The 16888-nt window shown below is 34.7% G+C and overlaps 1 protein-coding gene across 1 annotated transcript in view; it reads right to left on the bottom strand.

Moving 5' to 3' along the window:
- The window catches only part of CCDC178 (coiled-coil domain containing 178), a 288569-nt gene extending 279433 nt beyond the window's left edge, over positions 1 to 9136 (bottom strand). Inside the window, exons 1-3 of the mRNA XM_036009438.1 lie at positions 9060 to 9136; positions 8270 to 8517; positions 516 to 605 (exon numbers count right to left, since the gene is read on the bottom strand). Coding sequence (XP_035865331.1) covers positions 516 to 605; positions 8270 to 8517; positions 9060 to 9136 — 415 coding nt within the window. The remainder of the gene's footprint in view (positions 1 to 515; positions 606 to 8269; positions 8518 to 9059) is intronic.
- Positions 9137 to 16888: the final 7752 nt, after the last annotated feature.

Here is a 16888-nt window from a genome sequence, read left to right as displayed (position 1 = left end):
CCACTAGAATGATCTAGGAAAAAAGTATGAACCCCTATATATCAAGTATACACATACATAATCTCTTTCTACATATTTCCACATTTAATATAAAAAACACTTTCAAAAATGTTTAATGGATTTTCAATGAACAATTTTTAATTTTGGATTTCACACTCCCAAAACATAAATCCTTCTCTTCCTTTAAAAAGACACATCCTTCTTAAACCAGAAAGTTTCTAGCACCTGCCAGTCATGGCATGAGCAATTTAAAAAAAAAGTTCATTTTTTAAAATCCATGCATTTGTGAAATTGTAAACAATTTTCATGGACCAAATTGTAATTAATGATTTATTAGTAATAAATCATTATAACATTATAATATTATATTTTCTATACTATATCATTACTTTGTTAACTTAATTGATATTCAGGAGCTGTTTCTCAATAAAAATATAACATTGACATCACAAACTAATGAGTGACTATAAACATAGTTTACATAGGTTACTGTACAATTTACATTCGGTCCTCACCTTCAGTATTTGTCATTTTATTTTCGGAAAAAATCTCACCAGCTTCTTTAGGGGTGCCAAATAAAACCAATGCTTGTGATGTGGCATTATCTTTGTACAAGAAAAGAAAAATTTTAGAAAGCAATTAATATAAATTTTTAAATAATTAAACGAATACACGGAACTATGTTGTGAAAGTATTGTCCTTGAAAAAGCAATGATAATGCAAATATTAACCAAAACCTTCAGTAGAATACCTTTAGATGTTTTCTGGGTTATTCAATTTGCTTAACTCTCACAGGAAGGTATTCAAACCAGCATGCAGTTATTAGCAGCAAGCAGAGAGACCCGCCAGTAGATATTACAGGGTGATAAAATATTTTGTCTGGGATGGAGTGGTGGCTCTGCATTTATCATGTATACATTTAACAAGATGCATTAAATTATTATTTTAAAATGAGCCTTTCATAATATATAAACTATAAAGTAATAAAGAATTACACATACTGCTTTAATGGCAATATTTTGATAGATTATACAGGCATACGTAAATACAAGATTTAAATGCTTGCAGAAGAACCAATACTAATATTTAGTAGCCATTACAAGTAGGATATTTATCTCCTAAAAGTGCACTAAAAATAAAATGAGGCAAAAATAAATTCATATGAAAAATTAACAAACATAAAAATAATGTATTGAAAAAGTATAAAAATAGTGCTACCAGCTATTCTATGTGAATGATTTAAAGTCATCTAAAAAGAATACCAAATAAAAATGATACAGAAAAACTGTAAATAAAATATATACATTTCTTTCCTGAGAAAGAAAACTTGATGTAAGCAAATTATGAAGGAATCTAGAACTTAAACTAGACAGTTATTGACTCTTAAACCTAAAAAGTAACTATTTTACAATTAAAGCTTTAGTTAATATTTATGTGTGTATAGTTATACAGCAACATCATATTTAAAAAGCAATGAATTTTAACACAAAACTATTTTTTAAAAATTTAAAGTTTAACTCGCCATCATTTATGTATAACATATGCATGTCAGAATAACCAAATTCTATATAGATCTGATAATAAATGATAGATTTGATAAACATATTATGAATCCCACAATGAAAGAGAATACTGATTTTAACAGTAATGAAACTTTATGAAAAGTAAAAGTAACTCAGGCAGCAATATAACTCAAAAAATTTAACAAGTAGAAACAATTTACAATTCAAAGTCAGTCACATAAATTTAATTCAAAAGTACTTGGAAATTTTAATGTGCATTTACAAATGACAAGTGAGTCAAGAAATAATTCCATGTTGTAAGGTTTTCATTAAAAAAACGAAAACACTTTATAGAAAAGTTTATTAAACTGAAAATCAACAACTCTTGTTAAATCCACCAGGGAATTGAAACCACAATGCAAACTAACCACAAAAACCAAAGGAACAAGGCAAACACAAAGAATCATAGCTTTCTGGGAGGAGAAGTTGAAGCCAAGGGAGGGTCTCAAAATTTAAACTGTAACTGATGAACTGCTGGAGGCTGTGTGAACTAGTTTTTGGATTAAAAATTCCTGGGAACCAGTTTGAGAGGGTCACTCACACTTTCATTAGCTTTATTCCCAGGTTCACCAGGTCTCACAGTAAACAATGAAAAAATAATCTTTCCTGTTTTCAGAAAGGGAAAGAGGAAAGTAACTATTTCAAACTATATCCAGGGTAAAAAAATAACCATGTTCAAGGCTATGGGCTATGTCCAGAGTGTTCTGGGTTTTGCCTGCCCTCAAAAGGAACTACTGTAACAGGGCCTGATAGAGGGAAGGGAAATGCCCAACTCCACCTCCCCCTAGCCTTCTTGGCTCATTGAATGTGGAAAAAGATTTAGCGGCATAGGCTAGCATTATGTATTTGTCAGAAACCACAGAAATTAACTACATGAAGAACAAGCCCTAATGTCAAATATGGACTTTATTTCACAATTATCTATCAACTCTAACAAATATATAACACTAGTGAAAGAAGTTAATAATGCCTGAAAATGTGAGGGAGCAGACAGTGAATATGTGGGAACTCTATGCTAACTGCTAATTTTCTGTGAATCTGAAACCATTCTAAAAATTTATTAATTAAAAAATTCAATCAATAAGAATTGTCCCTGAGGAAATCAAGATTTTGGATTTACTAGTCAAAGAATTTACCTCACATATTTTTTTTATCCTCACCTGACGACACTTTTTTCATTGCCTTTAGAGAGAGAGGAAGGGCCCTGGCTGGTGTGGCTCAGTGGATTGAGCACCAGCCTGCAAACCAAAGGGTCGTTGGTTCGATTCCCAGTCAGGCCACGTGCCTGAGTTGTCAGCCAGGTCCCCAGTAGAGAGAGAGGAAGGGAGAGAAACATCAATGTGAAAGAGAAACATAGAATGGCTGCCTCCCTTACAAGCCTGGACCCAGGATCAATCGCATGATGGACCAGGGATCAAACCTGCAACCTACGCATGTGCCCTGACCAGGAATAAAACCCACAACTCTTCAGCTATGAGACAATACTCCAACCAACTGAGCCACACCAGTTAGGGCAAGACTTTACATCATCTATTTTGAATATTTTCAATGAGTTAAAAAAAATCCATGTTTAAAGAACTTTTTTGAGGTATGAGAATGATATCAAATAGATAATATCAATAAGACAAAAGTAATAAGGAACCAAGTAGATATTATGGAGTTGAAAAGTATAATAATAAGTGAAATGAAAATTTCTCTAGAGGGGCTCAATAACTACTTTGAGTAGGCATAAGAAGCAAAAATGGCAGGTACAAAACAGACAGGGGGAGGTTAAGAATAGTTTGGGAAATGGAGAAGCCAAAGAACTTACACATATGACCCATGGGCATGAACTAAGGGGTGGGGGGAGGGGGGAATGCTGGTGGGAGGGAGGAGTGCAGGGTGGAGGGGAATAAAGGGGAGAAAAAAGTGGGACAGCTGTAATAGCATAATCAATAAACTGTACTTTAAAAAATAAAGAAAGATCAATGAATTTGTAGATAGGTCAGTTGAGATTACCCAGTCTGAGAAACAAGGGAAAAAATGAAGAAAAATGAATAGAACCTCAGAGACCTGTATGACACCCTCAAACTTACTACCATATGCACAATAGAAGTCTGAGAAGGAGAGGGCAGGGAAAAAGTAATGGAAAGACTATATTAAGAATCAATGACTAAAACATTCCAAGTATGATGATACACTTTAATTTATACATCCAGGAAGCTCAAGAAACTCCAGGTAGAATGAAAAAAATTAGGCAAATCACAACTGTGAAAAGCAAAAAATCTTGAAAGCAAAGAGAGGCAAGAAATAAATCATTCACAAAGAATCATCAATAAGAGTAAAGGTGATTTATGTATAGAAACCACAGAGCCAGAAGACAATAGAATGACATTTTAAAAACACTGAATAAAAAATTGTCAACCAAAATAAATTTTTAGTTTAATCTTTATTGTATTTTTCTACTACTTTTTAGTCCCTCAGACCTCTCCCCACCAGTTGTTACCAGGACTGTTGTCCACGTCCATGATTTAAACTGGCACAACTACCATTAAAAATGAACGAAAAAGTAATGCATTTACAGATAAGCAAAAACTGATGTTTTCACTAGCAGACTTGCTACAAATTTAAAAAGACTCATTCAGGTTCAAATGAAAAGAAAATAGTAACTTGAATCCTCATAAGAAATAAATAGCATAGCACTAGAAAGAAAGGTAACTATGCATTAATATTAGTTAAATATAAAATAATTGTAAATGTAGCTTTAGTTTATAACTTTTTACTCCTAGTTTACTTAAAATACAACTTTAGAAAGCAAGAATTTTAAATCTACAGTGGTGGTCACAAATGTACAAAGGGAATTTGGGACAAATGTACAAAGAGAATTTGTGACAATAACAGCAGAAGGGAAGGTGAAATGTAGCTATATGAAGAAAAATTCATGTTTAATATTAAAATTGCATTATTAATCTGAGATTGTTACAAATTATGATGTTAATTGTAACCTCCAGCATAAACACTAAGAAAATAATTCAGAAGTATATAGTAGGACAAGTGACAAGGTAATAAAAATGGTATACTAGAAAAAATATTTTTATTGTATGGAAGAACAAAGGAAAAGAAAGACACAAGACTTCCCGAAAAATATTAGGTGGCAAATTTAATGATACTTTTAACAAATTAAACTAAATGTAAATGGATTAAACTCTCCAATCTAAAGTCAGACACTAGCAGAATTCAAAAACATACTTTAGATTCAAAAACAAAAATAGTGTGATAGTAAAAATGTTAAAGATATACCCTGCAGAGAGCTGGAGTATTCGTACTAGTATCAGGTGAAATAGACTTTAAGACAAAAATGATTACTAGAGATCAAAAACTATGTACAATGATAAAAGGTTCAAGTTATCAATTACAAACAATTACAAACATATACAATACAATTACAAACATATACAAACCTAACAAATCCTCAAAATGCTTGAAGCATGCTGACATAACTGAAGGAAGAAGTAGACAGTTCAACAATAAAGTGAGAGACTTCAATTGCCCACTTTAGATAACAGACACACTAGGAAGAAGTTAGGCAAGTAAAGAACAGACCTGAAAACATGATAAATCAACTGGACCTAAGATACAACTAGCAGGGGTGTCCAACTCCATGGCCCACAGCCCAGGATGGCTATGAATGCAGCCCAGTACAAAATCATTAAATTTACTTAGAACATTATAAGATTTTTTTTGTTTGTTTTCATTAATGTTTGTGTATTTAATGTGGCCCAAGATAACAATTCTTCTTCCAGTCTGGCCCAGAGATGCCAAAAGTTTGGACACCACTGATACTAGAGAATATCCCACCAACAAGAGCAGAAAACACATTTTTTTAAGTTTGCATGGAACATTCTCCATAATAGAGCATATCATAAGCCACAAACGAGTCTCAGTGTATTCAAAAGAGATAATTTACAAAGTATCCCTGCAGAATACAGCGATGAACATAGAAATCAATGACCACAGCAAATGGGAAAATTCTCATACATGTGAATTTTAAATGCAACCCTGAATAAACAATGGATCAAAGAAGAAATCACAAGGCAAATTAAAAAACACGATGAAAACAAAATTACAACATATCTAAACTTATGCAGTTTAGTGAAATCAATACTGAGGGAAATTTGTGTTGCATATACCTACATTTTTTTAAAAAGGTAAGAATTTGAATTGATAACTATTCTCTCATCCTAAGGAAAAAAAAGAGCAAACTAAGTATAAAAAAGCAGAGGAAGGAATATTAGAGTAGAGGCAAATGAAATGGAGAATAACAGTAAATTAAAGAAAATATACAGAACCAGAAGGTGCTTCTTTGGGAATATTAACAAAATTGACAAAACTGTAGCTTTGCCAAATCTATTCAGTATTGTTGTGGAGACTCAAGTTGTAGTAATTAGACAAGAAAATAAAATAAAAGACAAGCAAAAATAAAATTAAATAAAAGGCATCAAAAAATAAGACACTTAGAAATAACCTTAATAAAAGAAGTGCAAGACTTGTTCACTAAAATCTATAAAACATTGTTGAAAAAAATTAAGGATCCAAATAAGTAGATAGATACCTTGTGTTACTGGACTGGAAGTAACCATCTGAAATTTCAAAACTCCTCAAATTGACCTACAGATCAATGCAAACCCTATCATTTTCCAATAGCCTTTCCCCTTTATTTTTCCTTTGCAGAAATTGTCAAACTGGCCCTAAAATTCACATGGGAATCCAAGGGACTCAGATTAGCCAAAATAAACTTGAAAATAACAAATTGGAGAAATCATACTTCCTGCTGTCAAAAATCACTGAAAATCTATAATAATCAAGACAGTGTAATTCTAGCATAAAGACAAACATGTAAATCAGTGAAATAGACTGAGATTCCTGAAATAAACCCATATCTATAATCAGGTGTTTTTTATAAGAGTGCTAAAGTGACTTAATGAGAAAAGAATAGTCTTTTTTCAATAGATGGTAGGATAACAGGACATGTGTGTGTGTGTGTGTGTGTATACATATATATAAAAGATGAATTTTGACTTCTACCTCAAACCACATGTAAAAATTAACTCAGAATGGGTCAGAGACTTAAGTGCATTTAAGCAATAGCTTGTTTGATATAACATTAAATTAACAAGCAATTTCAAAAATTACATAAATTGGCTTCATTAAAATAAACTTTGTGCAGCAAAGGACACTATTAAGGAAGTGAAACTACAACTCTTACTATGGGCAAAAACATTTGCAAATCATATATTTGATAAAGGTCTAGTTTCTGGAACATGTAAAGAATTCTTACAACTGAACGATACAAAAGATAAATAACCCAATTTTAAAATAGGCGAAAGATTTAAATACACATTTCTTCAAAGAGATACAAAATGGCTAGAAGCATATTTAAAGATTCTCATCATCATGGATGGACTTTGAGAATGCCATCCTAAGCAAAATAAGTCAGACAGAAAAAGTTAAGAACCATATAATTTCACTCATAGGTGGGATATAAAACAGAAAGCAACAAATGAGCAAACAAGAAAAACAAAATCTCATAGACACAGACAACAGTATGGCGGTTACCAGAGGGAAAGGGTGCTGGGGGGACCAGAAAAGTATAAAAGGGTAAAGAAAACGGTGACAGAAGATGATTTGACTGCGGGTGGTGGGCACACAATGCAATGTGAAGATTCTGTATCACGGAAATGTACACTTGAGTTTATAATAATCTTCTTAACCAATGTCGCCCCAATAAGTAAAATAAAAAGAAAAAATCTTCATCCTCATTAGTCATTAGGGAAATGCAGATCAAAACCACAATGAGATGCCACCTCCCACCCATTAAGATGGCGATCATATTGTTAAAACAAAAAGACACAAATGGAATTTAACAAGTGTTGCCAAGAGCGTGGAAAAACTGGAATCCTCAATATATTGCTCTTTGGAATGTAAACTATAGCAGTTGCTTTGAGAAAAACTTGGCAATTACTCAGAAAGTTAAACATAAGTCATGAAATGACCCAGCAATTCCTCTCCTAAGTGTAGACCTGCCAGAAATGAAAACAGATGTCCACATGAAAAACTTGTACTCAAATTTTCAAAACATTATTCATAACCCAAATATCCATCTATTGATCAATGTGTAAACAATATGTAAGTGTTCATGCAATGGAATATTATCCTTCCATAAAAAGGAACCTTGACAAAATTCTAGTTTAAGAAGACAGGCACACAAAGCCTTCACATGAGAAGTCCAAAGTGGTGTTTCCTCCTGCCTCCCCTACCCCCACCTGCCAAATAAGTCCCTGTAGGGTGGGCATTTCTGTCACCTCTTAAATGTTGAAATAAATATAGAAAGAAATGTCATCCGTGTTTATGTTGAGCGATGACACAGAGGGGGCCCCAGAAACCTATTGCAGAGGAGTGCACTGTCTGGACAGTCTCTCAAGGACTTGTGGCTGCAGTGGCACCTGGACCAGGTGCAGGTGCTGAGCCAAGTCCCGCCCTGGGTGGCGGGGCACACCTGGAGGGCCGCCTACAATTTGTCCAGGGACTGGATGCCATACTTCAGACCTTTGGGCTTGCACATCTCCGTTGCAACATGTCTCGCAGCTGGTGCTGTCAAAGGGGTCCTCTGGGCAGAATCTGCCAGCAGTCTGACATGCCCTGGGGGAAGGCCTGGCCACTGGGCCCACAGGGAAGCCAAAGGGCTCGTTGACTGGGCAGGTAGTCCTTCCCTACAAACACTGAATTGTCAGCCACCTGGGACTCCCCCATGATGTGGGGCTGTTTCCTATTTAGGACACTGAACTGTAGCTGCCACCATCCACTTGTTCCGGACACTACATTTCCACAATGGAGCACCTTCAGCCGGTGCTGGTGGTCAGCAGGCTCGCATAGAGAGACAGCCCAGCTGGGCTGCAGGGATGATCTGGCATGCCCCCTGTGCAAGAATGACATGTAAATTCATGAAGCATTCTATATTTAAAAAGGTATAAAATAAATAAAGCTCCGCCCCCACATGGTTTCCTTGTACAGCATGACCACTGGAAGCCAGCTACCATGCTGTCCTCCACACTGTTGGGAAGGATGTGGGGGCAGGTGCAGGTGCCTGCAGCCCTGAAACACCAGATCTTCTGCGCCTAGGCCATGTCCAACTTGTACTTCCCTGATAAGTAGCTGCCAATGTCCTGGCTAAGCCACTGGGGGAAGGGAGGGGAGCGGGTACTGCACCTTCGTGTACATGTGCTTGCTGGGGCACATTTGACTCCTCACTGATGGTCTCACAATATAAGATAAGAGGTCAGATTTTTTAATTTTTCCTCTTTTGTCAAGTCAGATTTTTTGATAGTGATGCAGGTAAAGCCTCAAGCAGGTCTCCAGGTGAGCTTATGGGCATCTGCGATGATGTGCTCCACCAACACCTCGGTGATACTCTGCACAGTGGGATGCAACTTGGCCAGCAGATTCAGCCCCTCCACCTACCTGGGCAGGTCGGCTGGGTTTGTGGCCTCCACAGCGACCCTGACACCAGGGCTTACAAAGAATGTTACCATCTGCATGTTGTGAGCATGATTGAAGGGGTAATGGTGTCAATCTTCACCAGGAACTGGTCTGTGTCTACCAGGCCTATGATGTTCCTGCAAAGCAGGTAGATTTGTGGTTGCCAGGGGCTGGGTGGAAGGAGAATGGGGAGTGACTGCTAAAATTATAGGGCTTCTTTGGAAGGTTATGAAAGTGTTCTAGAATTAGATAATGGTGATGGTTGCACAATATTGTCCTTATACTAAAAACATTGAATTGCGCACTTTAAACAGGTAAGTTCTAATAATAGTGTGTGAATTCTAATAATTTTTAAAGGTTAAACACCATAGTGCTTATAGTAAGTGCTTTATTCAGTAAAGCTGCATGCTGAGTAAACCTCTGCTTCATTTGAATGTGACATGACAGCCCAATCCTTTCTTAAAATTTCTCTAATATGTCAAAGGAAATTTGTAGCTTTAAATAATTATATGTGAAAATAAACGAAAAAAAAGTCTGACAACTAGTAATCTAAGCATCCTAACTAAGAATATGTGGAGGGGAGGAATTAAAGAAAGTAGAAGGGGTAATAATATCTAAAATTAATGAAATAGAAAGTATACCAACAAGTAAAACTCTAGAGATGATTTAAAAGGTCAAAAATTGCTACTTCGTACATTTTAGCACAAATGAACATACGTGGCAAAATTGATTAAGACAAAAGAGTAGAAACAAGAGAAACAAATCCAATGTGATGAATATAAAGGAGGAATACTTGCATATAGAGAGATATATAAATAAGACACTTAACAATATTGTATCAATACATTTAAAATTTAACCGAATGAACAAATTACATGAACATTTAAAGAAAAAACATAATTTGCCAATAGTGAAATAAAAATAAATAGAAAGCCTAAATAGTTCTATAACCACTAAATATTTTGTATGAATAGTTTAACATTTCCCTAAAAGCTAAGACATAAGTTCAGCCAGACATTCATGAGAAATAATTAAAATACTACATATTTTTCGCAGAGAAGAGAAAATGAATAAACATTCTCCAATTCAGTTGTGAAGTTATTAGTTTCTTACTACTAAAACCAGACAAGAACAAAGTAAGTAAGAAGACTCAGGGGCCAATTTGCTATGCTTATTGATAGTATAATAAGAATTTTGATACGGCTATAATAGTTTCATGTTTATTGACACAACATAAAGACAGAATTTAATGTTGATGTTAAGAAAAATATTATTATGTTGAATATTATCTGGTAGAAATTAATAAATAAGACCTCACACAGTGCATTTGTAATATTAATGACAGAGTTAGTGACATACATTTCCAAAGGTTGGTATGTAATTAGATTCAGTACATCATCCAGCAATTTGCTTTCAGCATAAAAGTTTAAAATCTGCCAAGACATAGTAACAAACACCGAAGGCTGATAAATTCTTGTTATTTCAACATAGATATCTCAATGCTTTGCTTGATGAGCTGAATGCTCTCTATGGAAGTTGGTTGTTTTACACAGAGTATGGAGAACTTAATGGGAGAATGATGGCAAAGAAATAGAAATTAATTTTAACCAATAATCACTATTTATGCCAGCATTCTAAACATTGGATCTAATGTCATCTGAATACAGATATCCTGAACTTACTAACCAATCCAGACAGCGGGTTTTTCTTAAACTGACTTACTCCTTTCACTTACCTCAACTTCCCGGTCCCAGGAAGTTTGGGTTTTATGACCACTGATCCTGGAGAAGACCCCTGTTATTGCAGCTGTTTCCTTCTGTGAGTGAGTGGAATTGCATTGACCTACTGACCTAGTTTCAAAGCAAACCACTTATGGATAAATTTACCTTTCTTGGTTTGAACATCTTCAGGGGAAGAATAGGAAGTTGTCTTATTTTCAGGCATGGTTATTTACAGTATTTTGAGACCTAATTAGAAAGAAAAAATATTTAAATATCATGAATCAAAATTAGTTTATATTTAATTTCAGTAAAAATTGTCAAGAATTGCTAGTGTCAGGATAGCTTTCTAACATTATAAAATATAGATGTGTAAAAATGAATACTAAATTATGTTTAAAATGTAAGGAAATCCAACAATATACTCTTTCTCCTCCAAGGGCTAATATGATCCTACTTAGGATCACCAAATATGAAAACCCTTATTAAAGAAGGTTCTTTGATCCCCTGCGTTGTTGGTAACTTAGACACCTGCCCTAACTACTAGATAATTTAACATTCATCATTCTAACTGTGGGCTCAAAGCTCTACAGGGATTCTGGAACCTACAATGTTAGGTTTTGTTTTGTTTTGTATGATATAGTTAAACCTTACTGTCTATCTCCACTTTGTTTTCTCTCAGTTTATTTATAGGCATTTTATAATGGAGAAAGACAAATATATACAAAGATAGAGATATGTCCATTAACCAATTTCAGTAAGTATCATCTTAGGGGCAATATGAATTCTATACACCCACCCACTGCACTGTTTAAGCTGCCCTGGATCATGGTTAAGCAAATCTCAGATATTAGTATTGCATTTGTAAATATTTCAAAAATGGTTTAAACATAGGCATAATACCAATAATGTAATTAAGACAATAATAGTGCCTTAATATCACTTAATACAGTCAGTGTTTATATTTCTTCCATTTTCCCATATTTTTCCTGTTTTAAGAAATTTTGGTCTAATGATACAAACAGCACGGCATTTAATTGAAATGTCTTTCAAGTCTCATTTAATCTATGAGTTCTCCCTCCTTTTCTCCTCTGCAATTTATCTACTGTAAATCAAATATTTTGGTTATAGAGTTTTCCACATTGTTGACGACCTCGCTGCTCTATATTTAACAAGCTCCTCCTTTGTACCTCCTGTAAATTTGCATTTATTAGAAATTTAAACAACTAAATGGAAAAACAATTCTATAACATAATCAATAGTAGCTACCTCTTTTAATTTGTAAACCTAAAGTATTATATATTTTGGAGATTAGAAATATTTTAGTTCAATTGTTATCTTATAAATCGGATAATCCTGATTAAAATAAGTCAACTTATTCAGTGTAAAATGACTACCTAGGGAAGAGAGCTATGAAAGAAAACACTGAACCCAAGTGTTTTTTTGAATAAACCAACCGATTTACTTCATCAAGACCAACTTATTAAAGCAAAGGAAGCTATAGGAAAGCACATAATTAAATTTTACTTTATAGCAACATTTAAAATTTTTTAATTCACTGAAAATTGTAGTTGAAACATATACTCCTATTTCTCTTCTACAAAAAAATTACTAGAAAAATATAATAAAAAAGAAGAAAATAAATCATTCCAGGAATGTAGAACTGAGTAAAATGGAAATGCTTTTACAGCTTTTTACAAAAATGCTAATAAAAATCTGGTGAAAACATATTTCTTAAATTTTCATAAAAGCGTCTGAGAACTAACAAGTTAATATGAACACCTAAATAAGGTCTGGTAGAAGACAGAAATACAGAGAGGTGAGACCAACATGTAAAGCCTCTTTACCAGGTGCAACATCTGACCTGAGTGGTAGTTGTAACAGACACGCAAAAGTTTTGGAAACAAGAGACAGAATCCAATCTCTGCCAAGAGTAGGTACCCTGGAAAACGAATCCATTCCTAGGATCAAGACCCCAGAAGTCTGTATCTTGAGAACAGAATGAAAGAGAAATATAGTCTATGTGAAGACTGCCCACAGACTATAGCCCAACCTCAAATAATGTGAATTAAGGTGATTCTTGCCCAGCACAAAGTCAAAAGTAATCCCACAAAGAGACTAGATAGACAACAGAAATCAGCAGAAATGGAAAGATAACAGAAACTGACCCAAAGGTACCAGTGAAGTTACCAGATATCAGTGACCTAACTATTCTTAACATTTGTATGAATATAACATCAAATTGTAAAATTTCACAACTAAAATCTATGAAACTTGATATTGCAGATCTAAAAAGAAGTCAGTCAGTTACAAATCCACAACATGTGCAAATAACTGTTATAACTGCAATTCTAAATTCACTGCTTTAATTTAAAAGCAGATATGACAAGACTAAAGGATGAATTAGTGAAACAAGTTCAGAAAAAACACCTATCTTGAATGAAGCATGCAGTGATAAAAAGATGGAAAATACAGAAGGAAACATAAAAGTCAATGCTAATCTCTGCTTTCAGGAAGATGGGGTAGATACACTTATCTCTATACTTTCCCCTAAGTATAACAAAAAACGGTAAATTTTATAATATTTTACATATAATATAATAAATATATATGAGTAGACCTAATAAGAATCCAGGACTTCCGTCCCCACTGGACACTATGTAAGGAGTCCACTTCTACAGCTCCCAACAGTGGTAATGAGGTACCTCTTCTCGTTCCACTGGGGCAGTGTCAGAGCAGGTTTAATGGGGAGTCGCAGCTTTCACCACAGACTAGCAGTAACAAGGCCACGCCCGCTGCATGGAGTCCGTGGAGGACACATAGGAAGCAGGAACTAGGCACTCCCTACCCATCCCTATTGGCACCTACCTAGGGAGGTATCGGTGGAAGCCTAGTGGAGCTGAAACTCCCACTCTTACCCAGCAATAAGAAATGCAAATTAAAACCACAATGAGGTATCTACATACCTTTCAGAATTATTAAAATAAAAAATAACTGTAATGCCGAATGCTGGCAAAGATAGAGAGAAACTGAGTCACGCATACACTGTCAGTTACAATGTAAGATGACACAGCTACTTTGGAAAATAATTTGGCAGTTTCTTCTAAAACAAAAAATGAAGTTGCCAGTGTAACCCAATAATTGCACTCTTGAACATGTATCCCAGAGAAATGAAAGCTTATTTTCACTCGGGAACTTGTACATGAATATTCTTAGGAGCTTTGGTCTTATTAGTCAAAAACGGCACACTAACCAAGTGCCCTTCAGTGGGTGAATGGGTAAACAAACCATGGTACCGTGCAATACCACCCTTCAATAAAAAGCAACAGACTGCTGATGCATGCAACAGATAAGGTGGTTCTAGAAATGGGGTTATAAAGAAGAATAGAGAGTCTTAAGAACAGAATTCAAGGTAAGAAAGTGCTGCCTAATTTCAGGCTAAAAAACATATGATCAACTATTTCAAGCCTTATAACTTCTTAAACTCTCTATTTCCAAGTTCTCCCTCTTGAGAAATATCACTGTCTGCTTTAGAGAGGAAATAGAAGGAATCAGATTTATATTTTGATTTACTGTCACCAAACCCACAAACCGAATGTACCTGTGCCCTTCATGGTCTCCTTCTGTTCTCAGAATGTAGGGGTTCCCCTCGACTGATTTCTCTCATCTCTCTACCTGGGTTAGGGAGCACATAACACCCTACCTCTCGACTTACTACTTCTAGTTACAATTGCAAAGTTCCTAGGACTCCCTTCCGTGCTCTTTTCTTAAAACAATCATCTCCCTTAGCACTCATGAACTACCCATTTCTTTCTTGTCAACCCGTTTGCAATAAATGGAAATTCTTTTCAAATCATTGTTATGATTGCTTATGACCACTTCATCACAGTATCCCATTCACTTTCCATCCACTCACTCTAGTATTTTTAAATGAGTCATAATTAACATTGTATTACATATTTATAAGTTTCATTTATTTTCCTTTTTATAATTAGAATTCAAAGTCTGTGTTGTTCACTGCTGTAGTCCTAGTGTCTACAACTGCGCCATTAAATACTATTTCTTACAATAATGAAATGTTCCAAATCTGTGCCTTTCAAAATGGTAGACATTACACCAGCCACACAACCACTTGGAATCACTATCGATCAATTAAAATTTGACTACAGTAACCAAGGAATATATTTTTACTCTTACTTCATTTTAGTTAATTTCAATATCCATATATGGCCAGTGTCTACTATCTTGTACAGCACACACAGGAAGGGTTCAATAAAATCTTACTGAAAATGAGAGGATACATGAATAATAAACTGCATAAAAGAATGAAATTCTTTCAGTCAGTTTGTAATCCTACAGATTTGGCTTGGACTGGCACTTTCCTCCAGTGCTTTCTGACATTGGTTCTGTTATTAAGCTTTCTCTTAGACGTTTTTACTTGTTTGTGTACTTGAAAGCATATTACACAGGGACTTCGTTTTGTTACACCACTCTTAACTGGTATCTCAGCAAATCACTATAATTTTGTTTGCTTCCTCATTCCTTAAACAAAATTTCTGAGCTATCAGTGCTTCTGGACAGACAACTCTCTTTTACCCATTTTCTTTCATTATTTTACTTGTAACTGTTTTAAATATGCTCATTGTGAAATATTGCAAGGCAACATAAAAAAATAACTTTATCCGACAATGCAGCCTAACAAATAAGTGGTTAATGATAATATGCAAATTCCAAAGCATTACTCAGGGGTCACATTTCCCTTCCTCCCTCACCAGAAATTACAGCCATCAACTATATAATCCCCATGGTGTCAATTTATTTTTATTACATATCTATCTCAAAACAATATACTCTACTGTATTAGTTTAGAGTTTTACAACTTTGTATGAATGATATTATACTCCACAAATCATTCTATAACTTCTTTTTTCTTTAGTACATTTTTGAGATTTAAGTATGATGTTACACATCATACTGTATTCAAAATTTCATTCTTTTTCATGCAGAATTTCATTGATTTTTAGTATACAGTTCTCCTACTGATGAATATTTCAGTTGTCTTGAAATGTTTTCCCCGTTGTAATTAAGCCTGCTGTAAAGATTCCTGGATATTTTTATATTATACTAGAGTATCTCTAGGGAATACTCATGGGGAAATACATGCTGGGTTGTGTTTGTCTCTTTTTTTACTCTTCAGCAGTTCCAGCCTTCTGTTTTTAATATGCATTACAAAGATTTTCTCCCAGCTCTGGCTGGTATAGCTCAGTGGATTGACTGTGGATCTGTGAAACAAATGGTCCCTGGTTCAATTCCCAGTCAGGTCACACGCCTGGGTTGTTGGCCAGGTCTCCAGTACAGGGCATGCGAGAGGCAACCAGTCACACATTGATGTTTCTCTCCCTCTTTTTCCTTCCCTTCCCTCTCTCTAAAAATAAATAAATACAATCTTTAAAAAAAAGATTTTCTCCCAGTTTACTACAATGTTTTTTTAAATGGAAACAAGCAAATATATCAACTGGGGTCACCAATTGCACAAACCCACAAACAATATCAAAAGTCTGTAGTTAGCTTAGAAAACTTATCCCAAACACCCTTAAATATTAAATCCTTTAGTTAATGATAATAAGTTCCATCTACTCTGTTAAAACTTCATGGATTTTATCTTTGTAAGACAGTGTTTCTTTTTGCCCATAGTAGTGCAATGGCTTTCATAAGGCTATCAAATTAACATAGCAATTTCCTGTTGTATCTTTCATAGTCTCATGAAAATACAGGGTCCAGCACAAATAATGCCCCTTTTTATTACAGAATCTTTTATTACAAAATCATAAGCATGTAATTCTGAAACATAACAATATCAAACTCAAGCACACCATATGACATTTTAAGTGAAATGTTTGAACTAAAACTATAAATTATTACACCCATATTATTATCCTGCCAACCACACATAAGTGGGCATTACTTCTGCCAGACCCTGTGTTAAACTTTATCTTATCACCTCAGCAGCCATGGTTCCCTCACACATTCTTTCCAGTGAAGATTGCAAACATACTGACATTCTTCCCACAATTATGAAAAACATATTTATGT

The sequence above is a fragment of the Phyllostomus discolor genome, chromosome 9 (assembly GCF_004126475.2).
Source record: "Phyllostomus discolor isolate MPI-MPIP mPhyDis1 chromosome 9, mPhyDis1.pri.v3, whole genome shotgun sequence".
In the NCBI taxonomy this organism is placed as follows: Eukaryota; Metazoa; Chordata; class Mammalia; order Chiroptera; family Phyllostomidae; genus Phyllostomus; species Phyllostomus discolor.
The sequence above is the reverse complement of the archived record's forward strand: the minus strand, read 5'-3'. Positions and strand labels throughout refer to the sequence as shown.